The 24,409-nt window shown below is 40.5% G+C and overlaps 1 protein-coding gene across 5 annotated transcripts in view; it reads left to right on the plus strand.

Moving 5' to 3' along the window:
- Positions 1–23,975, plus strand: part of pter (phosphotriesterase related) — a 40,157-nt gene extending 16,182 nt beyond the window's left edge. For 4 of the 5 annotated variants that reach the window (XM_087987357.1, XM_087987359.1, XM_087987356.1 and 1 more), the window contains exons 4-5: positions 21,382–21,522; positions 23,321–23,975. In XM_087987357.1, the coding sequence (XP_087843483.1) occupies positions 21,382–21,522; positions 23,321–23,531 (352 nt within the window). In that variant the 3' untranslated portion in view covers positions 23,532–23,975. The remainder of the gene's footprint in view (positions 1–21,381; positions 21,523–23,320) is intronic. The other variant, XM_087987360.1, reaches the window with a different exon arrangement.
- Positions 23,976–24,409: the final 434 nt, after the last annotated feature.

Below are 24,409 nucleotides of genomic sequence, written 5' to 3' on the forward strand. Positions count from 1 at the left end.
ATAGGAGGTTCTGTGGGGACGAGGGAGACTCACGGTTGGTGTGTTGCCTCCCAGGTGCCAGGGTTCGTGATGTTTCTGATCGTGCTTTTGGGATCCTTAAGGGGGAGGGGGAGCAGCCCCAAGTCGTGGTCCACATAGGCACCAGCGACATAAGTAGGAAGAGAGATGGGGATTTAAGGCAGAAATTCAGGGATGGAAGCTTAGAGCTAGGACGAACAGAGTTGTTGTCTCTGGTTTGTTGTCTGTGCCATGTGCTAGTGAGGCGAGGAATAGGGAGAGAGAGGAGTTGAACATGTGGCTACAGGGATGGTGCAGGAGGGAGGGTTTTGGATTCTTGGATAATTGGGGCTCTTTCTGGGGTAGGTGGGACCTCTACAAGCAGGATGGTCTTCATCTGAACCAGAGGGGTACCAATATCCTGGGGGGGGGGGGGGGGAAATTCGCTAAGGCTATTGGGGTGGGTTTAAACTAATCCAGCTGGGGGATGGGAACCAAAATTGTCGTTTGAGTATCGGAAAGGTTGAGAGTAGGGAGGTCCGAAATCAAGTTTCAGGGATGCAAGATGGCACCAGCAAGCAAGAAGTTGGATTGAAGTGTGTCTACTTCAACGCCAGGAGCATCCGGAATAAGGTGGGTGAACTTGCAGCATGGGTTGGTACCTGGGACTTCAATGTTGTGGCCATTTCAGAGACATGGATAGAGCAGGGACAGGAATGGTTGTTGCAGGTTCCAGGATTTAGATGTTTCAGTAAGAACAGAGAAGATGATAAAAGAGGGGGCGGTGTGGCATTGTTGGTCAAGGACAGTATTACAGTTGCAGAAAGGATGTTTGGGGACTCGTCAACTGAGGTAGCATGGGCTGAGGTTAGAAACAGGAAAGGAGAGGTCACCCCGTTGGGAGTTTTCTATCGGCCTCCGAATAGTGCCAGAGCTGTAGAGGAAAGGATAGCAAAGATGATTCTCGATAGGAGTGAGAGAGACAGGGTAGTTGTCATGGGGGACTTCAACTTTCCAAATATTGACTGGGAATACTATAGTACAAGTACTATAGATGGGTCAGTTTTTGTCCAGTGTGTGCAGGAGGGCTTCCTGACACAATATGTCGACAGGCCAACAAGGGGCCACATTAGATTTGGTACTGGGTAATGAGCCTGGCCAGGTGTTAGACTTGGAAGTAGATTAGATTAGATTAGATTACATTACATTACAGTATGGAAACAGGCCCTTCGGCCCAACGAGTCCACACCAACCGGCCGAAGCGCAACCCACCCATACCCCTACATTTACCCCTACATCTAACACTACGGGCAATTTAGCATGGCCAATTCACCTGACTTGCACATCTTTGGACTGTGGGAGGAAACCGGAGCACCCGGAGGAAACCCACGCAGACATGGGGAGAACGTGCAAACTCCACACAGTCAGTCGCCTGAGGCGGGAATTGAACCCAGGTCTCTGGCGCTGTGAGGCAACAGTGCTAACCACTGTGCCACTGTGCCGCCCACAAAGTAGGTGAGCACTTTGGTGATAGCGATCACAATTCTGTTATGTTTACTTTAGTGATAGAAAGGGATAGGTGTATACCACTTGGCAAGAGTTACAGCTGGGGGAAAGGCAATTACGATGTGATTAGGCAAGATTTAGGAAGTATAGGATGGAGAAGGAAACTGCAGGGGATAGGCACATTAGAAATGTGGAGCTTATTCAAGGAAAAGCCCCTATGTGTCCTAGATAAGTATGTACCTGTCAGGCAGGGAGGAAGCTGTAGAGCGCAGGAGCCGTGGTTTATGAAGGAAGTGGAATCTCTGGTCAAGAGGAAGAAGAAGGCTTATGTTAGGATCAGATGTGAAGGCTCAGTTAGGGCGCTTGAGGGTTACAAGGTAGTCAGGAAAGACCTAAAGAGAGAGCTCGGAAGAGCCAGGAGGAGACATGAGAAATTGTTGGCGGATAGAATAGGGTAAACCCTAAGGCTTTCTATAGGTATTTAAGGAATAAAAGAATGACAAGAATAGGATTAGGGCCAATCAAGGATAGTGGTGGGAAGTTGTGTGTGGAGTCAGAGGAGATAGGGGAAGCACTAAATGAATATTTTTCGACAGTATTCACTCCAGAAAATGACAATGTTGTCGAGGAGAATACTGAGATACAGGCTACTCGACTAGGTGTGATTGAGGTTCACAAGAAAGAGGTATTAGAAATCCTGCAGAGTGTGAAAATAGATAAGTTCCCTGGGCCAGATGGGATTTATCCTCGGGTCCTCGGGAAGCCAGGGAGGAGATTGCTGAGCATTTGGCATTGATCTTTAAATTGTCATTGTCTACAGGAGTAGTGCCAGAAGACTGGAGGATAGCAAATGTGGTTCCCCTGTTCAAGAAGGGGAGTAGAGACAACCCTGGTAATTATAGACCAGTGAGCCTTACTTCAGTTGTTGGTAAAGCGTTGGAAAAGGTTATAATAGATAGGATTTATAAACATCTAGAAAAGAATAATTTGATTAGGGCTAGTCAGCACGGTTTTGTGAAGGGTGGGTCGTGCCTCACAAACCTTATTGAGTTCTTTGAGAAGGTGACCAAACATATAGATGAGAGTAAACTGGTTGATGTGGTATATATGAATTTCAGCAAGCCGTTTGATAAGGTTCCCCACAGTAGGCTATTGTACAAAATGCAGAGGAATGGGATTGTGGGAGATATAGCAGTTTTGATCAGTAATTGTCTTGCTGAAAGAAGACAGAGGGTGGTGATTGATGGGAAATATTCATCCTGGAGCCCAGTTACTAGTGGTGTACCACAAGGATCGGTATTGGGTGCACTGCTGTTCATCATTTTTATAAACGACCTGGATGAGGGCATAGAAAGGTGGGTTAGTAAATTTGCAGATGACACTAAGATTGGTGGAGTTGTGGATAGTGACGAATGATGATGTAGGTTACAGAGAGACATGGATAAGCTGCACAGCTGGGCTGAAAGGTGGCAAATGGAGTTTAATGCAGACAAGTGTGAGGTGATTCACTTTGGTCGAAGTAGCCGGAATGCAAAGTACTGGATTAATGGTAAGATTCTTGGTAGTATAGATGAGCAGAAGAGATCTTGGTGTCCATGTGCACAGATCCTTGAAAGTTGCCACCCAGATTGACAGGGTTGTTAAGAAGGCATACAGTGTTTTAGTTTTTATTAACAGAGGGATCGAGTTCCAGAATCATGAGGTTATGCTGCAGCTGTACAAAACTCTGGGTGTGGCCGCACTTGGAGTATTGTGTACAGTTCTGGATATCAATTTTCCCTGCTCTTGTCTGATTCCTTGGTGCAATAAGTGGTTTGTCTTGCTTTTTCCCTCTACTCCAAACTTGATGGTCTTGGCAAATAGCATCCCTTCACTGGATTATTTCCTTCTTCAACTGTGACTTATATCAGGCTTTATCCTTACTACCTTGCATTATTTATTATCTGATCTCTAAATGATGTCTTAAATGTGCTCCTCTTGTTGGTATCCAGGACAAGAGCCAACACTACTTCTTTCCTTGCTATGCTAGAAAAATACAAATTGAGAAAGTTCTCTTGCATACACTTTCAAGATAATTCCCCTCTTTTCATGCTTTTAATATATATTTTTATGAGACTAATTGAAGTCCTTTTTATCAGAACTATATACTGTACCACGCGACTATATGGTTTTAGTATATTTCTGAAATTTACCTACAAAGTTTATTCTTCATTTTTGTTTCTAATATTTGCTGGCTGATGGTATGTACCAAATTGAATTTTACTCAACAAAACAGAGAAATTGCTGGAGAAACTCAGCAGGTCTGGCAGGATCATTGTAGAAAAATCAGAGTTAATATTTTGGGTGCAGCAACCCTTCTTCAGAATGGTTCTGTCTTGATCCCTCTCCTTTCCTACTGTGACATCATCATGTTGTTCTAGACATGGTTGAAGTCAAAGAGGGCTGCCCACATTGCTGACTGGAAATCCTGGGTGGGATGGGAAAGGAACCCTATTATGGTAGTAAATTAAATTTAATTAATCTAAATTTGCTGACTGCCACTTGATGCTGAAACGGACTTTTCCAAAAAATGTCAGAATTATGGCAGCAAACTGGCACAGATCCAGACCTTGACTTGTTATAGAAGTCCAGCTCTTAATCGTTCGATGTTGGAATTTACCTAATTTAACAGCTAAATTATTAAGTTCTGTGTGGTGATATGTTGGTGTTACCACTTATCCCATGTGGAAAATCACCAGCAAATTGTATAATTTGATTGCCTTATATTCAATGGCACAGAATTCTATAATATTGGGATTTAAATGTCCAGTTTCTGTATTTGTGTGCATTCATGAAATGTATGTACATGTACATTGAAGTTGTGTAGATTTTTAAACATAACTGATTTATTTTTGTGTGGTTATTCCTTAATAGTTACAGTCACAGTGTTCCTATGTAAATGTGCTGATAAAGAATACAAATACATATTTTATGTTCATATTGAAGCATTGCTAAATAGAATACTAACCTTCTGATCCAGGAGAAGTAATTGCTATTTATGTCATTCGTGGTGTTAATTGAGATTATGGAATCATGCTTAAAGTGAAAAAAGTAATGGTTGAGCTCCACAAAACAAGTGAAATGTCACAGTCGCTGAAGTATGTAATAACATACTCATGCAGAAAATTACAATTTAAAGGTTAAATTAGATAAATCCTAACATAGAAAAAAACAAGACTCACATTTTAGTGATGCCTTTCTCAGCCTCAGGATGTCCCAAAGTACTTTAAATCCAATTAAATCATTTTGAGATGTAGTCACTATTGTGATGTAGGAAATGTAAATGCATCGATTACACTAACTTGACAACAGAACTGTGTGAGAGTTCGGTGAACCTGTTAAATGGAATGATTTACTGTGCTGAGATACTAGTGTAAAGAAGTGCACTTGCTTGACAGTTACCTACGTATCAGGAAATTCATAATTATGCTAATGTAGTACAGTTCAACCATGCACAAATACAGTATACATTTATTTTTAATTCTTTACGAACTAGATAGCATTTATAGATGTCCCTTTTGCAACAGCACAAGCATGATAGGTCAAATGGTCTCATGTGCATCATCATTCAATGAATATATAATTATAATTTAAGATATATCCTTGGGCTGTGATGACACTACTACAGCTAACCTGGGAACATGTGATGTTGATAGTGCAGAAGTGCTAAAAACTGAGGCTAACTACTTCAAGTATGGTGTTTTGCACAATTTTATAAAAATTTTGAAAAATAAAAACAGCTAGCCTGTAAACATTGTCGATCGTTGTAAAAATTCAACTGGCTCACTAATATACTTTAGAGAGGAAACCTTTAACTGTTCTGGCCTAAATATGACTCCAGACCCAGAGCAATGTGATTGACTCTTAACTGCTCTCTGGGCAATTCAGGAAAGGCAATAAATGCTGCTTTAGCCAGTGATGACCACATGGCATGAATGAACATTAAAAAAAATTATGAAGGTTACTATTATAAACTGTTCCTTAGGTCCACTGTTGTGAATCTCCAAAACCTGTTAGCAAATGTGCTCATGACCACAGGTCAGAACCTCAAATACTATAGACAATTTTAACATGTAAATCCAAAATATGCTTTTTTAAATGAGGGCGTATACCGCCAAAATGGCTAAATATGTATATTGTTGGTTATCTGGAGAAAAACCCACAGAATTCCACACTTACAAATGCAAAAGAAACTTCAAACAACTTTCAAAGGGGGAAGAGGCACATCAAAATAGATTGGAGTGTGATTTTTTTGTGAGCACAAACATAATGAGGGGCCAACAAACCACTGCTCAACAGGAAGCCATCCCTGTGGATTATGTCACAAAGTGTGGATACAGTTTCCCTTTGAAGAACACACATGGGCATGATTAAAAAAACAGTTTCAACTCTATTGGAGCATTTCAGAAGGACTGAATTTTATTTTGTGTACCTACCCTGGTTCAAATATTAGAATGCTATGACAGTCACAGATGAAGAACTAAATCTTGTCCTTTCACAATCGAACTGAAATCTTTATACATTGTTCATCACCTTTTACTTCACGTCAGCTTTTTATAATACATTTTTACGTATAACCATGGCTAATGTTTAATCTGAACAGGAACTGATGGTAAGGTTAATAAAATATATAAGAAAGGAAAAAGGGGATGGGAACATAGGGGTGCAATGATGAAACTGTTTAAGACAATTGGTGAGGTCACAGCTGAAGTGTTGTGTGCGGTCTTGATCACCACATTACAGGAAGGATGTAATTCCTCTGTAGTGAGTGCAGAGAAGATTTACTAGTATGTAAGGGCTGGATAATTGCAGCTATAAGGAGGGATTGGAGGGTCTGGAGTCATATTTAGGCCAGAACAGTTAAAGGTTTCCTCTCTAAAGTATATTAGTGAGACAGTTGAATTTTTACAACAATCGACAATGTTTACAGGCTAGCTGTTTTCCTTAGAACAAGGCCAAAGGGTGACATAGACTCTTAGAGATGTACAGCACAGAAACATACCCTTTGGTCCAACTCGTCCATACCGACTAGATATTCTAAATACATGTAAATCTAATCCCAATTGCCAGCATTTGGTCCATATCTATCTAAACCCTTCCTCTATGCTCTGACTAATAAAGGAAAGCATACCAAACGTCTTCTTCACTATCCTATCTACCTGCAACTCCCCTTTCAAAGAACTATGAACCTGCTGTCCAAAGTCTCTGTGTTTAGCAACACATCCCAGGAATTTGCCATTAAGTATATAAGTTCTGTCCTGATTTGCCTTTCCAAAATACAGCACCTCACATTTGTCTAAATTCAAGTCCATCTGCCACTCCTCAGTCCATTTGCTCAACTGATCAAGATCCCATTGTATTCTGATAAAAGCCTTCTTCGCTATCCACTGCACCTCCAATTTTGCTGTCATGTTTAAATTTACTAAACATACCTCCTATGTTCACATCCAAATCATTTATATAAATGACAAAAAGCAGTGGACCCAGCACTAATCCTTGTGGCACACAACTGGTCACAGGCCTCCAGTTTGAAAAACAACCCTCCACCACCATCCTCTGTCTTCTACCTTCGAGCTAGTTCTGTATCCATATGGTTAACTCTCCTTGTATTCCATGTGATCTAACCTTGGAGCGATAAAGGATGAGAGGTGACTTGATAGAGGTGTACAAGATGATGAGAGGCGTAGATAGGTTGGATAGCCAGAGACTTTTTTCCGAGGGTGGAAGTGGCTATCATGGGGAAGGGGGAGGGGGCATAATTTATCAGGTGATTGAAGGAAAGTTTAGGGGAGATATCAGAGGTAGGTTCTTTACACAGAGAGTGGTGGGTGCATGGAATGCACTGCCAGTAATAGACACGATTTTCCACACACAAAGCCATGTCGACTATCCCTAATCAGTCCTTGCCTTTCCAAATACATGTAGATTGTGTCCCTCAGGATTGTGTCCAACAACTGACCCACCACCAATGTCAGTTCACCAGTCTATAGTTCCCTAGCTTTTCCTTACCACTTTATTTAAATAATGACTTGAGGTATACAAAATTATGAGGGGTGAAAATGACTTCCCCTGTCAGAGAGTTAAAAAAAAAAACAGGGGTGATATATTCAAGCTAAGTGTCAGTAGGATTAGAGGGGACGTAAGGAAAAGATTTTCTTTTTTGCAGAGAGTGGTGAATGTCTAGAATTTGCTGTCTACGTTGGTGGTGGAGACAGAGACCTGAAGTACTTGGATCTGCGCCTAAGTGTTGTACGCTGCAGGGTTCTGGGCCATATGCAGGAAGATAACATTAGAAAAGGCATCTTGGTGTCTTTGGGTCAGCAAGGACAAGGTGGACTGAATAGTCCCCTTCTGTGCTGTACAATTTCTATGGGTCTATGGGAACCTCTACAGAGAGACAGACAACAGTGAAATAAGGATTCAAAAAAGACAGAATGGAAAATAAGCAGAGAATTCAGGGGCTATAATTGTGCAGAGCTCGAATGAATTGGACTAAGAATACTAAAAAGACAGGCCTTAAGGCCTTGTATCTTAATTTATGGAGCATTCACAATGGATGAATTCGTTGTGTAAATAAATCTAAACAAATATGATAGTGTGGGGACTACAGAGACATAGCTGCAGTGTGACCAGGAATGGAAGGTGTGGTTAGTAAATTTGTAAATGACACCAAAATTGATGGTGTAGTGGACAGGAAGGAAGATTATCTCAGAGTCAATTGGGACCTTGATCAGATGGGCCAATCGGCTGAGGAGTGGCAGGTGGCATTTAGTCTAGATAAACATGGGATGCTACATTTTGGTAGGGCAAATCAGGGCAGGACTTATACATTTAATAGTAAGATCATGGGGAGTGTTGTCAAACAAAGGGACCACGGAGTTCAGGTTCATAGTTCTTTGAAAGTGGAGTCTCAGGGAGACATGGTAGTGAAGAATGGCATATGGTACGTTTGCCTTTATTGGTCAGAGCATTGAGTATAGGACTTAGGAGGTCATATTATGGCTGTACAGGGCATTGGTCAGGCCACTTTTGGAATACTGCGTGCAATTCTGGTCTCCCTTTGATAGGAAAGATGTTGATAAACTTGAAAGGGTACAGAAACAATTTACAAAGATGTTGCCAGGGTTAGAGGGTTTGAGCTATAGTGGGAGGCTGAATAGACTGGGACTGTTTTCTCTGAAGCGTCAGAGGCTGAGGGATGACCTAATAGAGGTTTATAAAATTATGAGGGACATGGATAGGGTGAATAGTCAAGGTCTTTTCCCCAGGGTAGGGAAAGCCAAAGCTAGAGGTCATATATTTATGATGAAAGGGGAAAGATTTAAAAGGGATCTAAGGGGCAACATTTTCATGCAGAGGATGGTGCATGTATGGAATAAACTGCCAGAAGAAGTGGTGGAGGCTGGTGTAATTACAATATTTAAAAGGCATCTGAATGGATATATGAATAGCGAAGGTTTGGAGGGATATGGGCCAAATGCTGGCAAGTGGGACTAGATTAATTTCAGATATCTGGTCAGCATGGATGAGTTGGACCAAAGGGTCTGATCTGTGCTGAACATCTCTAGGACAGTATTACTCCATGGGTTGAGCTTGGAAATGGAAGGAATATAATAGTAAATATGTATATAGACTCCCCAAACTGAAGTAGTAATACAAGGGAAGGCACTTAAAAGGAAATTAGAGATGCGAGTAATTAAGGTATAGCTGCATTTATGGCCAACTCCAGTCTGCTTACATATAAGCAAAACAGATAAGTAGTAATACCATTGAGAAGGAATTCTCAGAGTGTATACGGAATAGTAACATTGGTCAATACGCTGAAGAGCCAACTAAGAAAAGGCCATCCACGACAGGCTAATGTAATAAGGAAGGAATAATTGACAATCTAATTATGCCTGAGCCCTTAGGGAAGAGTGATCTCAATAGCGTATAATTCTTCATTAAGATGAAGAGTGACATAATTGTTCCTGAGATTAGGGTCCGGCATTTAAATAACAGAAATCGTGTGAGGTGCAAGCTAACTATGATAAATTGGGGATTGTCATTTAAAAGAATGGTGGGAGATAGGCAACAATTTCAGGAAAACATTGACTAATGGTAAAAGTTACTCATTCCAATCTGACATAAAATAAATGGGAAATGTAGTTAAACCATAGCTAACAAGGGAAATTAGGATATTCAATCCAGGGCTGAGAGATATAAATTGACCGAGAAAAAGCCACAGACCTGAGGATTGGGAACAGTTTTGTTTCCAACGAGAGGAGACAAAGAGACTGATTAAGAGGTGGAAATAGAGTATGAGAGTGCGCTTGTAGGAAACATCTAAACCAATCGTCAAATTGGTTTCTATTGGTATGTAAAGAGAAAAAGGTTAGTAAAGACAAATAAGGACCCCTACAGTCCGAAGCAGGGGAATTTATAATGGAGTACAAAGAGATGGCAGGACAATTAAATGCATATTTTTGTTCTGCCTTCACAATAGAAGTTACAAATAACATCCCAAAAAATAGGGGAACACAGGCCTAATGGGAAGTCGGAATTGAAAGAAATTTATATTAGCAGGGAAATGGTATTGGGGATACTCATGGAATTAAAGGCAAACTTTGAAAGAGTCCCTGTGGACTGAAGGGTAGCTAATGTAACCTCACTGTTTAAGAAGGAAGTAAGAAAGAAAACAGTGAACCGTGAACTGGTTATCTTGACATTGGTAGAGGGGAACAAAGTTAGACTTCATTATAAAAAGAAGATAGTGACAGAATCGGATAGACTCCACATGGATTTATGAAAGGGAAGTCATGCTTGACAATCTGCTGGAATTCTTTTGAGGATGTAATTAATAGAGCAGATAAGGGGGAGTCAGTAGATTTGGATTACTTGGACTTTCAAAAGGCTTTTGATAGGATCCCAATTAAGATAAGAAGTATTCAAAATTAAAGCAAAAGGCATTGGAGATTGTGTACTGAAATGGATTGAGAAGTGGTTGGCAGACAGATAAACAAATCTTTTTCCAGGTGGCAGGCAGTGACTAGTCAGGTACTGCAGGGATCAGTGCTTGGATCCCAGTAACTTACAACATATATTAATGATCTCATTGAGGAAACTACGTGACATAGACTACGTGACACAGAGATGTGATTACAGGGGGGTCAGGACTGGCAGCTAAACATCCAAGGGTTTTCAACTTATCGAAAAGACAGGGGGGTGGGCAGAGGGGGCAGGGTTGCCTTGTTAGTTAAGAACAAAATTAAATCTATGGTGCTGAATGACATAGCGTCGGATGATGTGGAGTCTGTGTGGGTGGAATTGAGGAACCACAAAGGCAAAAAAACCATAGTGGGAGTTATCCTAACAGTGGTCAGGACCAGGGGCACAACATGTACCGGGAAATAGAGAAGGCATGTCAGAAAGGCAAGGTCACAGTGATCATGGGAGACTTCAATATGCAGGTGGACTGAGTAAATAATGTTGCCAGTGGATCCAAAGAAAGGGAATTCATGGAATGCTTACAGGATGGCTTTTTGGAACAGCTTGTCATGGAGTCCACAAGGGAGCAGGCTATTCTGGACCTAGTGCTATGTAATGAACCAGACTTTATAAAAAAATCTTAAAGTAAGGGAACACTTAGGAAGCAGCGATCATAATATGGTAGAGTTCAGTCTGCAGTTTGAAAGAGAGAAGGCAAAATCGGATGTAATGGTGTTACAGTTAAATAAAGGTAATTATGGGGGCATGAGTGAGGAACTGACGAAAATAGATTGGAAGCAGAGCCTAGCAGGGAAGACAGTAGAGCAAAAATGGCAGGAGTTTGTGGGTAAAATTGAGGACACTGTACAGAGGTTCATCCCCAAGAAGAGAAAGATTATCCGGGGAGGGATTAGACAGCCATGGCTGACAAAGGAAGTCAGGAAATCTATCAAAGAAAAAGAGAGAGCCTATAAAGAGGCCAAGAGCACTGGGAAATCAGAAGATTGGGAAGGCTACAAAAACAATCAGAGGATAACAAAGAGAGAAATAAGGAAGGAGAGGATCAAATATGAAGGTAGGCTAGCCAGTAATATTAGAAATGATAGTAAAAGTTTCTTTCAATACATAAGAAACAAACAACAGGCAAGAGTAGACATTGGGCCACTTCAAACTGATGCTGGAAGCCTAGTGATGGGAGATAAGGAAATAGCAGGAGAACTTAATAAGTACTTTATGTCAGTCTTCACAGTGGAAGACATGAGTAATATCCCAATAATTAAAGGGAGTCAGGGGGCTGAGTTGAGTATGGTTGCCATTACAAAAGAGAAAGTGCTAGAAAAGCTAAAAGGTCTTAAAATTGATAAATCTCCTGGCCCTGATGGGTTACATCCTAGAGTTCTGAGGGAGGTGGCTGAGGAAATAGCGGAGGCGTTGGTTGAGATCTTTCAAAAGTCACTGGAGTCGGGGAAAGTCCCGGATGATTGGAAGATCACTGTTGTAACCCCCTTGTTCAAGAAAGGATCAAGGCAAAAGATGGAAAATTATAGGCCAATTAGCCTAACCTTGGTTGTTGGTAAAATTCTAGAATCCATCATTAAGGATGAGGTTTCTAAATTCTTGGAAGAGCAGGGTCGGATTAGAACAAGTCAACATGGATTTAGTAAGGGGAGGTGGTGCCTGACAAACCTGTTGGAGTTCTTTGAAGAGGCGACAAGTAGGTTAGACCGGGGAAACCCAGTGGATGTGGTCTACCTAGACTTCCAAAAGGCCTTTGATAAGGTGCCACACGGGAGGCTGCTGAGCAAGGTGAGGGCCCATGGTGTTCAAGGTGAGCTACTGGTATGGATTGAGGATTGGCTGTCTGACAGAAGGCAGAGAGTTGGGATAAAAGGTTCTTTTTCAGAATGGCAGCCGGTGACAAGCGGTGTCCCACAGGGTTCAGTGTTGGGGCCGCAGCTGTTCACATTATATATTAATGATCTGAAGGGACTGGGGGCATTCTAGCAAAGTTGCCGATGATACAAAGTTAGGTGGACAGGCAGGTAGTACTGAGGAAATGGGGAGGCTGCAGAAGGATCTAGACAGTTTGGAGGAGTGGTCCAGGAAATGGCTGATGGAACTGAATGTAAGCAAATGCGAGGTCTTGCACTTTGGAAAAAAGAATAGACGCATGGATTACTTTCTAAATGGTGAGAAAATTCGTAAAGCCAAAGTACAGAGGGATCTGGGAGTGCTAGTTGAGGATTCTCTAAAGGTAAACATGCAGGTTGAGTCCGTGATTAAGAAAGCGAATGCAATGTTGTCAATTATCTCCAGAGGGTTGGAATATAAAAGCACTGTTGTGCTACTGAGACTTTATAAAGCTCTGGTTAGGCCCCATTTGGAGTACTGTGTCCAGTTTTGGTCCCCACACCTCAGGAAGGACATACTGGCACTGGAGCGTGTCCAGCGGAGATTCACACGGATGATCTCTGGAATGGTAGGTCTAACATATGAGGAACGGCTGAGGATCCTGGGATTGTATTCATTGGAGTTTAAAAGACTAAGGGCAGATCTAATAGAAACTTACAAGATAATACATGGCTTGGAGAGGGTGGACGCTAGGAAATTGTTTCCGTTAGGCGAGGAGACTAGGACCCGTGGACACAGCCTTAGAATTAGAGGGGGTAAATTCAGAACAGAAATGCGGAGACATTTCTTCAGCCAGAGAGTGGTGGGCCTGTGGAATTCATTGCCACAGAGTGCAGTGGAGGCTGGGACGCTAAATGTCTTCAAGGCAGAAATTGATAAATTCTTGATGTCACAGGGAATTAAGGGCTACGGGGAGAATGCGGGTAAGTGGAGTTGAAATGCCCATCAGCCATGATTGAATGGCAGAGTGGACTTGATGGGCCGAATGGCCTTACTTCCGCTCCTATGTCTTATGGTATTAGGGTCTTATATCTCCAAGTTGCAGATGACACGAAGTTGTGCAGGAGGTTTTACTGGGAGGTGAACACTGAGAAGCTTCAGTGCACGTTGGACAAGTTAATTAAGTAGGCAGATGCAGTATAATGTGATAAGTGTGAAGTTATCCAATTTGGAAGCAAAAGCAGGCAGAAACGTATTATCTGAATGGAGTTAAATTAGCAAAGGAATGGTCCAATTAGACCTGGATGTCCTTGTACACCAGTCACTGGAAATAGACATAAAGGACCAATAGGCAGTGAAGAAAGCACATGGTATCAAAAATAGGAATTGCTGGAAAAACACAGCAGGTCTGGCAACATCTGTGGAGAGAAAGCAAAGTTAATGTTTCATGTCCAGTGACCCTTCTTCAGCGCAGAGAGTGAAGAAGGCTTTTGTAGTGAGAGTATTTGAGTTCAAGATCAGGGATGTCTTCCTGCAATTGTATAGGGCCTTGGTAAGATCACACTAGCAGTATTGTGTAGAGTTTTGGATTCATTATCTGAGAAAAGATGTTCTTGCTATGGAAGGAGTTCAGCGAAGGTTCACTCGAATTAGATGTATGGGGAGAGTTAGGAGAAGAGGACTGAGGGGGGTCTCATGGAAATTCTAACAAGATCAGATAGGGTAGATGCAGGAAGGATGTACCCATTGCCTGGGAGTCCAGAACCAGAGATGAGAAGAAATTTCTCCACCCAAAGAATGTCATGTGGAATTTCTGACACGGAAAATGTTGAAGCTGAATGATTGAAGACTTTCTAGAAGGATGTTGATATTTTTCTTATGGCTAAAGAAATCAAATTATATGGAGAGAAAGCGGGAACAGGGTACTGAGTTTGATGATCAACCATAATCATAATTGAATAGTGCAGCAGGCTTGAAGAGCTGAAGAGCCCATCCCTGCGCCTGTATTCTATGTTTTTATATTTCTAAAATAAATAATTGAATGAAATAGTTAAGTAGCTAATTAAAACACATTAAGGATGACAGCATAGATAATGTATCAGTGTTGCATTTGGGAGCTCCTGGATTCAGTGATTCAATGTGATCACGTCAGAAGTAATTGTTTGTGGCTCCTGGAACTTAGGCTCAGATTTATTGAAATGGAGGGCAAGCTGCAGACACTGTAGCACATCAGGGATGCTGAAAATTCCACCATTATTTTGCACACACTGTAGGGATAGTGTCGCCTGATTTGGTCAAGGCAGGGGAGTGTGGCTGCAGGAGGGAACCCAGAGGGGAAGAGCACAGGAACTTCAATCTTTGTAATTGTTCAACAGGTCTCAAAGTCTTTAAGCATGTCGGGATGAGAGTGCTGGCTGCAATCTGGATGAACTAACTGACTGTGGTACTGTGGACAGGATACAATTAAAGTGGAGGGAACAAAAAGTAATGTGGCAGTACTAGGGACAGTATAGTGAGAGGGACTGACAGTATTTTGTGCAGCAATCAGTGAGAATCCAGAAGTGCAGTGCCTGCCTAAGTGTCAGCGTTTAGAATATTACCTCAGGGCTGAAGAGGAGCATATAATAGGAGGGGGAGGATCCAGTCTTTGTAGTCCATGTAGGTACCCATGACATAGGCAGAACAAGAAGAGTCATTGAAGAGCTAGGCACCAAATCTCTGGATTATGACATGACCCATTTGCAAATTGGCATAGGATAAATAAGATTAGAGAAATGAATGCAGAGCTGAAATACTGTTGGGGTAGAAATGGATTACGGTTTGTTGTGCATTGGGACCCATACTGTTGAAGTAGCGCTTGCACAGTTGTACGGTCTATATCTGTACCATTTTAGGACCAGTGTTCAGTGTGCATAACTGGGGAAGGAAAGAAGGTTTTAAACTTAGAGTAAGAGCAAGGGATCAAAATTGGGAAAATGTAGTAAATTAAAGAGTACAGGTAAGGCGGGAATATATTGCTATGAAAAATGATTGACAAACTAACTGATAGTATGGATTAATTTAAATTTTCCCAAATTTCCTAGATTCAGGAAATGTTCCATTTGATTGGAAAATAAAGGAATGTAAATCATTTCTAACAGGGTAAGTTAGAGTGTAGAAATCTATGATTAAATCAACAGAAGAATCTGAATGCAAATAGCAGTTGAACAGATCGAGATAAGTATGAGATCGAGATAATCATTACAGAGACATGACTGAGGCATGATGTGGATTGGAACCTGAATGTCAAAGAGTACATGACATTTGGGAAGGACAGGAAGTATGAAATAGTAGAGGAATGGCTCTAAGTTAATAATAGTATTATCACAAAGCTAACTAAAGTGAACTGCCAAAGTAGGTTAAGGAGTAAGTCAATAGACATACAGTGTTAGATATTTAAGAGATTATATCAAAGTATCATACAGTACAGAAGAAGCCTTTTGACCCATTGTGTCTGTGCCAACAAAACTATTCTAAATCTACACTAGTCCCCCCTTTCCAGTATTTGGCCTTGAATTTCAAGTGTTCATCTAAGTTTTTAAAGGTTGCAAGGTTTCCCACCTCAACTACCTTGCCAAGTTGTGCATTCCAGATTCCCACCATCCTCTAGATCATAATACACAGAACAGCTAATATTCCAATGAGAAAGAAAAACTCCAAGTGGAGGATCTACCATTTGCGGTTAATAAGAAAGTTATAGATAGTATTAAACTTAAAGAAAAACGATATTACCACAAAAGAGTTGGCTAGTGAGATAGTTGATGCATTGGTTTTAATTTTTCAAAATTGCCTAGATTCAGGCCATGTTCCATTAGGTTTGGAGACAATAAGCAGGAAATTACAGATTCATGGCGTTTTCCACTAGGTTTGAAAATAACAAACCCAACTCCTTTATTCAAGCAGGGATGGAGATAGCAAGTAGGAAATTATAGTCCAATTAGCTTAACATCTGTAATAATGAAATTTTGGAAGCTGTTATTGATGAAGTTATAGCAAGATTCTTGGAAAATTCAAGATAATCACCAGAGTCAACATGATTTTGAGAAAGGAAATCATAGTTAGCAAATTTATTGGAGATATTTTATGAAAGTAACATGTACCATGAATAGAGGGAAAGAGGTTGATGTACTATAATCAGATTTCCAGAAGGCACTTGATAAGGAGCTACATCAAATGTTATTGTGAAAAGTAACTGCCATGTCGGAAGTAACATTTTGACATGGATGGAAAATTGACCAGCTACCAAGTACTGAAGAGTAAAAATAGATGGGTCATTGTTCTGGTTAGCAAGATGTAATTATTCATGTCACGTTGAGCTGATAAGATCGATACAAAACTGTCTTAATCATAAAAGACAAAGAGAAGTGGTCGAAGGGTGTTTTCTGACCGGAGATCTGTGACCAGTGGTGTTCCGCAGGGACCAGTGCTCGAACCCTGTTGTTTGTAATAGGAAAATGATTTGGAGGAGAATGTAGGTGGGAGAAAGTGAGGACTGCAGATGCTGGAGATCAGAGTCAAAACGTGTGGCACTGGGAAAGCACAGCCAGTCAGGCAGCATCCAAAGAGCAGACGATTTGACGTTTCAAGCATAAGCTCTTCATCAGGAATGTAGATGGCCTGATTTGTAAGTTTGTGGATGAAACAAAGATTGGGGGAGCTGTGGATGGTGAGGAGGATTGCCAATGGATACAGCAGGATATTGATAGACGGAGGCTTGGGAGGAGAGACAGCAGATGGAATTTAATCTAGACAAATGCAAAGTGATGCATTTTGGAAGCTCTAATGCAGGAGGGAAGTATACAATAAGTGGTAGAATAAATAAGTGAATGTAATACAACACGTTACAATAAATTAGTAGCATCAACGTACAGAGGGATCTCTGCCTACAATTCCCTGAAAGTGGCAACACAAGGGGATGCAGTTGTCAAGAAGGCATGCTTAACCTTCACTAATCAGGGAACAGAGCATCACAATTGGCAAGTCATGTTTCAGCTGTATAGAACTTTAGTTAAGCCAGATTTGGAATATTGTGCACAGTTCTGGTCACAATACTATCAGAGAATGTGGAAACTTTGGAGAGGGTACAGAAACAGTTTGCCAGGATGTTACCTAGTTTGGAGGCATTGTTATGAGTAGAGATAGGACAAACTTGATTTGTTTTCACTTGAATGTTAAAGGAAGATGGGTGATCTGATAGAAATTTATAAAAGTGTGAGAGGCTTGGATAGAATGGATAGTCTGAATCTTTTTCCCAGGGTAGAAATGTTAATTACCAGGAAACATAGGCTTCAGGTCTTAATGGGCCAAGAGCCTGTTTCTGTGCTGTACTGGTCTTTGTTATTTTGTTGTTATATACAACAGGGATCAGTTCTGGCATCTGAGGCAAATGGAGTCATTACAGCATGGATCAAGATTGCTAACTTTGCTGAAAACACAAAAATAGATAGAAATGTAAATTGGGAAGAGGCTACAAAGGGATTTAGATTATTTAAGTGACTGGGCAATGATCTGGCAAATGGAGACTAATGTGGGAAAATATGAAATTGTTTACTTCTGCAGAAATAATAAAAAAAAGCATATTATCTAATTAGTGAGAGATTACAATCTCTGAGATGCAGAGGAATCTGGCTGCATTGTTGTAAGAATTACTAAAAATTAATACTTAGGTACAGCTAGTAATTAGGAAAACTAATACAATACATTACAAATTATTGGTCTACTTATTTAACGATGAATGGAAATGTATTTGAATCAGTTCAGAGAAGGTTTCCTAGACTAATATTTGAATGAATGTTTCGTCTTATAAGGAAAGGTTGGATAGACTAGGACTGTATCTGCTGAAGTATGAAAGAGTAAGTAGCAACATAAGTGAAACAGTTAGGATTCTGAGGGGTCTTGTCAGAGCTGATGTGGACCAGATGTTTCCTTTCATAGCAGAATCTAGAACTGGGGTCTGTGCTTTAAAATAAGCAGTAACCCTTTAAAGACAGAGATGACAAAAGCTTTTTCTCAGGGATTTCTGAGTCTTTGGAATTCTTTTGCTCAAGAGGCAGTGGAAACAGAGTCTGACTATTCATCAGCCAAAGTTGGATAGATTATTGATAAACAAGTGCTGAAATGTTAGTGGAAGTAGACAGAATTGTGAAGTAATCAGGTCAGTCATGATCTATTGAATGGTAGAGCGGGCCTGAGGGGCTGAGAGGCTGACGTCTGATCCTAGCTCATTTATTTGTAAATGGCAAGCTGGAACTCTCCTGGCCACTGCTGTCTTAATCTCAATAACTCATTGGTAGATCATTAAATGCACTTGAGCCATTCAGAAATTAGGCAATACCACGAATAATGGGAGGAAAAGACGAATGGATAAATGAGTTTAGTTTCTTTTGGCTTGGTCTTCCAAGTATGATATTGTAGAACATTGATAATTCTGCCAGCATTGCAATACAAGGATCTTTTGCATTGATTTTTAGTTTCTTCCTAGCACAGCAAAGGCTATCTCATCTGCATATGGAGACCTAATTTGTCACATGGTTGAGCAGCAGGACTATGCCATTAGTGAATTCTGTGTAAATGATTTTGTGGCATTGATTGGAAAATTTGCCATCTTGAGTTGTATTTTTATTTGAAACATTATTTTAGGAATAAAGTGATGAAAGAGGAAATGAGATTTAATATATTAAAATTAGCCAGCAAGTAGGAAGAGTGAAGTTGAGAAGTATTTATATTTTCATTTAATGTTGCTGATTAATTTGCAGTCTAATTAATATTACAATTAATGTGATACCTCTCACAATTGAGTCGCATACTATCTTTATATCTGTGAGCTTAAAACATGCAATTAGTCTCAGAGAAATGTGTTAACTTTGACAAAGAACTTTGACAACCCACTGTTGTAATTTGTAAGCGGTGTCATTGAATGAATGAATGAATTAGCTTTATTGTCACATATAATACCATCAGCAAATTTGATCATTTTCATTCATTTTCTGACCCCAGGTCAATTTCCTAAATGAGAAACTATAACAGCATAAAAACGATCTCTAAGACACCTTTCTGACTCTCTCACAATGATTTAACTCCTCTAAGGAGTAGTTATTATCTTATCCCATCAGTCAACCCTCATTGATTTTCTGGTTTTGCCCTGAATTCAGAATGAACTAGGCACAATCTGAGTGGGCATAACAATTGCAAATAAAATTTAATGTAAACAGACAACTGTAAAGTATTCCTGAACAAATGGGAAAATAAGCATCACGCTTATTTCTTGAAACATGTTGAAGAGTCTTAAATGGAGAGGGACCTGGAAGTCACAGTAAGTTGGACATTCATATCCCGACGGCGCAGTAGCAGTCAACACAGCAAATAGAGCAACCGCTACATTATCAAAGCAATAGAACGCAAGTCAAAGTAATAATTAAAAAGTGTTTTGGCCAGAATACACCTTACAATGTGCTTGGACACTAAGCAAATATTGAAGCCTAGAGACAGTGCGAAAAGACATAAGAAAGAATGATAAAGAAATTGGTTTAATGGAATGTTACATTAACTTGGTATGGAACATGGGGTGGATACCAGTAAACAATACTTGTATGTTTTGAGGCAGAGTGCAATCGCTACTTGCAAACGACTTTCCAAAAGACCCAGTGAAGGCAAAAACCCTGATTGCATTTGAGAAATAATTGGATCATTCACCTGTGGGGTAGGTTACTTCCGGGTGGATCGCAGATGTGGTTCTCCACTGTTTCTTCATCCCTCATTATCAAGTTTAAGCTTCCAAACAAGAGTCATATTCAAGAGTCATATTCGGTGTGTGTGTCACAGGTGCTGCCAGACCTGCGCAGTTGCTGCAATACTTATTTTTTTTTAATTACAGCAGGTTAAGGTTAATGGGATTGGGACCTTACTGAGTCTAGGAACAAAACACTTTTTTTTATTTTTAATGTGTCAACTGGCCGACGATATCACATTACTGGCCAAGCACAGAGTCTGCGGACTGTGCTAAACATTGTGGATCTTTCGTTAGAATTACTGTAGTGGACCAAATTATAAGGCAAGTAACAGTTCATCTGTTGGGTTTAGTCCTTGCATTGAGTTTACACACAGTCTATGGTGTTCTGGGGTTACTGAAACTGGTGTGTACCTGCCATTTCATTATTTGAACTTGTTTGGCTTTATTAAATAAAAGCATGGGTTGATATCGCTCAGAGCAAGCGGACACATAAAGAGAATCTGTTATCTCGATTAATGTTTAGGTAGACTGTAATTCTTAAAGTATAAAATGAGCGACTTGTCCCCGACCACAGGAACTGGTGATTGGTTGCAGAGAATTAGCCATTCACCAGCTCGTATTCAGAACGTGCTGAGCACCCAAGAAACTGTTCACATCGGACGCCCCCACCCCAACCCCGCACCCTAAACGTTGGGCTCTGTTAGAATTTATCGATTAATCTTGTTTTAGTAGCATTCTGACAAAAGGGATTCCATTCAGGCTTTCAAAACCAATATAAACTCCTTCCGCTACCTTGTGAGAAAGCAAACTGCGTTCGAGGGATAGGTTTAGATCGAAAAATGTCAGAGCACCGTCCAGGTGACCCAGTATGTCCCACCAGGAACTTTTTAAAAGTATATTTAGGTTAAGGATAGAGAACATCGTTTTGATTCTTGATCGTGAACTTCGGGGCAGGCAGCATCCCTGGTGTTGTCGAGTCCAGTGAAACTTGCCCTATTTTAATGCTTAGAACGGATCGGTGCAGACTCTAATGTTCAGAGGGCTCGTGAAGGTGCTGGGGTTTAGTATAATTCAACCTTTCATATTTGGGTTGATAGGACACTACCTGAGAGCCACATCAGTTTCGAATGCAAGGGAAGAGAAAATGATGAACATTGGTCATGAAGTGGCTCTGGGCGATACGTTAGAATAGAGTTCACTTTTGAAATCGTAGGTTTGGACATGCACTTTCATATGTACCTTATTTTTATTAGGACCATACTTGAGCGGGATAAACTGTTGGAGTTTGCTAAACTGGGAAGTTACCTGGAATATGACCTATTCGGCGTGGAATTGCTGAATTATGCGTTTTGCCCTGTTGTGGACATGCCTTGTGACATTGAAAGGATCAATTGGTAGGTATCGCCTCGAACACCTTAGAAAGAAAGTTTTGATGTTTAGTGGAGGTAAACATTAACCTTTGCATTAATCTCAGTTGTTAAACCAGGTTATAGTCACAAGCTTTCTGAGCGCTGCCCCTTCGTTCTCCACCAAGTAATCTTCCTTCCCGTAATGACATCAGAGTTATAATGATGGCATTTACTTTGCGAACTCTTAACTGTAGAATACACATTCGAACAAGTCTTTCACAGTGCCCTACTGCGAAATATTGATATCAGACAACTTGCCGTAGAGAAACATGCTGACTGCCCGCTGCAGAGTGTACATGATTTTCGGCGAGAGGTGGACGGTGCTTGTTGCTTGGTAAATCGGCTCAACATTTGACGTGGAGAGCAAAGTTAGTTCACTGCACATCAGAGTGTAGAATAAAAGAGGGCGGCGCGCTTCAATGGAAGTTTCATTCTTTTTACGATGAAGATGTAATCTTGAGCGCACTCATACTTTAAACCAAAGGAATAACGGATTATATCTTCATGGCAAGGTTAACTACATTAAACACCTAAAAGAAAACTGGTGAGGAATTCATGTACATGTCGCTTGACATTCATTCATTGTCACTGGCTGTGATTCCTTTGGATTTGCAACATGGGAATTTTTCTTTAATACATGCAACAAGCTTGGGAATTATTTCCTGTATACACTATTTCACCGGGATTAAATAATGTCTTGCATTAACCAAAGCTGTTTTTTCCTAAGCCCCATGGTCTTTTTGATAGTACCTTCGATTAATTTAACATCAACACGAGCATCTGCACAGTGATCAATCTTCTGGTTTTGCTGCAAGGACTCAGGATTGAGGGATAGCAACTTCAGAAATCCAGCTCTTCAAGGTAATTCGAAGAGTCCCACTCCGCCATGCCTCAGCTCATCTGCGACTGAAACATGATTCATGTCTTTTGTTGCCGCTAGACTAAATTACAGTGCACTGTTGACAGGCGGTAAACATAAATACATCCAAAACGCTGCTACCCATATCATAATTCGCAACAAGCTTCCATTTATCCATGAGCCCTGTGCTTGCTGACCGACATTAACTTCAGGTTGAGCGATGTCTTGAGGTTGGATTTCTGATCTTTGTTTCAAATTCCTTCTCCCTCCCTATTTTTATGACTTTGGCTGGCCTATCTAAAATATCTGCTGCTCAGTTTTGGTCACTTGTGCATCATCGATTTTTATGGTCTTACTTTTGGTTGCTGATGCCTTCAGCTGCCCAGGTCCTCAACTCGGGAAATCTCCCTAGACCTCACTCCTCTCTCTCGTTCTTATAGAATCCTTACTACTCCACAATCCCCTGCTCTAATTTGTCCTTCTCTGGCATCATGGCAGATGTTGCTGGGTAATGTAAGTGCAATAGGACGTTTTAGCCAACTTAAAGGCGCTGCATAAATGCTAGGTTTTTTTTATTAAGTGGTTTGATTGGGAATTCGTGCGCTATGTATATTTTGTTTTAGGATTGACACTATGCCTGACCGTACAAAGAAGATTTCATGAGGGACACCAGAAAAGGGTTGCTATTTGAATAAGGAAAAAATGTCCTGACTTGAAACTAAAATAGGAATTGCTGGAAAAAAACTCAGCAAAAACTCAAGGACGTTCTGAAGAAGGGTCGAAACGTTAAGTCTGCTTTCTCTGCACGGCCAGACGTAATGAGTTTTTCCATAAATTTCATGTTTCTGATTTCGAGCTTTCGCAGTTCTTTCGATTTTTATGTCCTGACTTGAGTTGACCAGCAAATGCAATTATTATTTTCAGGATCCGTTTCTTGACTGATGAAGGTTATGGAGATAACTTGCTCATGGCCCATGATATTCACACCAAGAACAGGTTAACTAAGTACGGAGGGCACGGCTTCTCTCACATTCTCACCAACATTGTCCCGAAAATGAAGCAGAGAGGCATCCCTCAGTCTGCCATCGACAAGATTCTGGTGGAAAACCCCAAACGTTGGCTAACGTTCAAATAATTAAATGAACGCTGTCCGAATCTTTAGAAATAATTCACAGTTGATTTTAAAGAACGTGTTTTCTGATAGACTGAATTATAATTGATTTAAGCCTTCTTCATAAAATCGTAATGCTCAGCATAAAGGAGAAGTAATGAAATATTCTTAAACCGTGTTGAATCGGGGCAAAGACTTGTGTTGAGAGCTTTGTGGTGATCTGTTGCTGTATAGTTTTGGGTGAGGAAACGTCGAGCAAAGTTAATGGGGTGGATCATACAATTTAGTGTAATAGGAAGGGGATTAAAGCGATTAAACAGCCCAGTGGGGGCTAATTTTAACTCGGGCGATAGTTTCTTGATTTGTTGCTTGCCTTCATCAATGTGGACAATTAGTGCGATGCAGAAGGCTGGCGTCAATCATGTATGCAGCCTAAATGTATGCAATATTCCTGCGATAAACTACATGCCAATACGGCAATAATGGCGGTCCTTAAAAGTTATTTGTTTGCTGAAGACCAGCGTGAATTGTCCCGAGATCCCGGTAAAGTGACGAGACAATTCAAATGTTAATCAACGAATCTTCTCGCTTCTTTCTTATCAATAACTTTCAGATTTGAATAAGAACACCATGTTATTAACAGCGTGAAGGGCAATCGAATCCGAATAAACAATTCATTTGTAATCAAAAAAGTGATTATTTCAAATCTTTATTTTAAACGAGTGAGGCAATGGAATCTTAAACCTGGTTTAACTATTTGTTGAAAATTATTTGAGGAAAAAGAAAACAATTTGGTATTAACCTTTGACCCAGACTGTAAGACAATATTTGCCTATACATTATCGGATTTGATATTCATATGTTGACGTAATGCTGTTTGTACATCAAATCAAAGAGCAATT

The sequence above is a fragment of the Chiloscyllium plagiosum genome, unplaced genomic scaffold (genome assembly GCF_037043375.1).
Source record: "Chiloscyllium plagiosum isolate Xiang-an unplaced genomic scaffold, Cpla_swu_hap1 HiC_scaffold_5, whole genome shotgun sequence".
Classification (NCBI taxonomy): Eukaryota; Metazoa; Chordata; class Chondrichthyes; order Orectolobiformes; family Hemiscylliidae; genus Chiloscyllium; species Chiloscyllium plagiosum.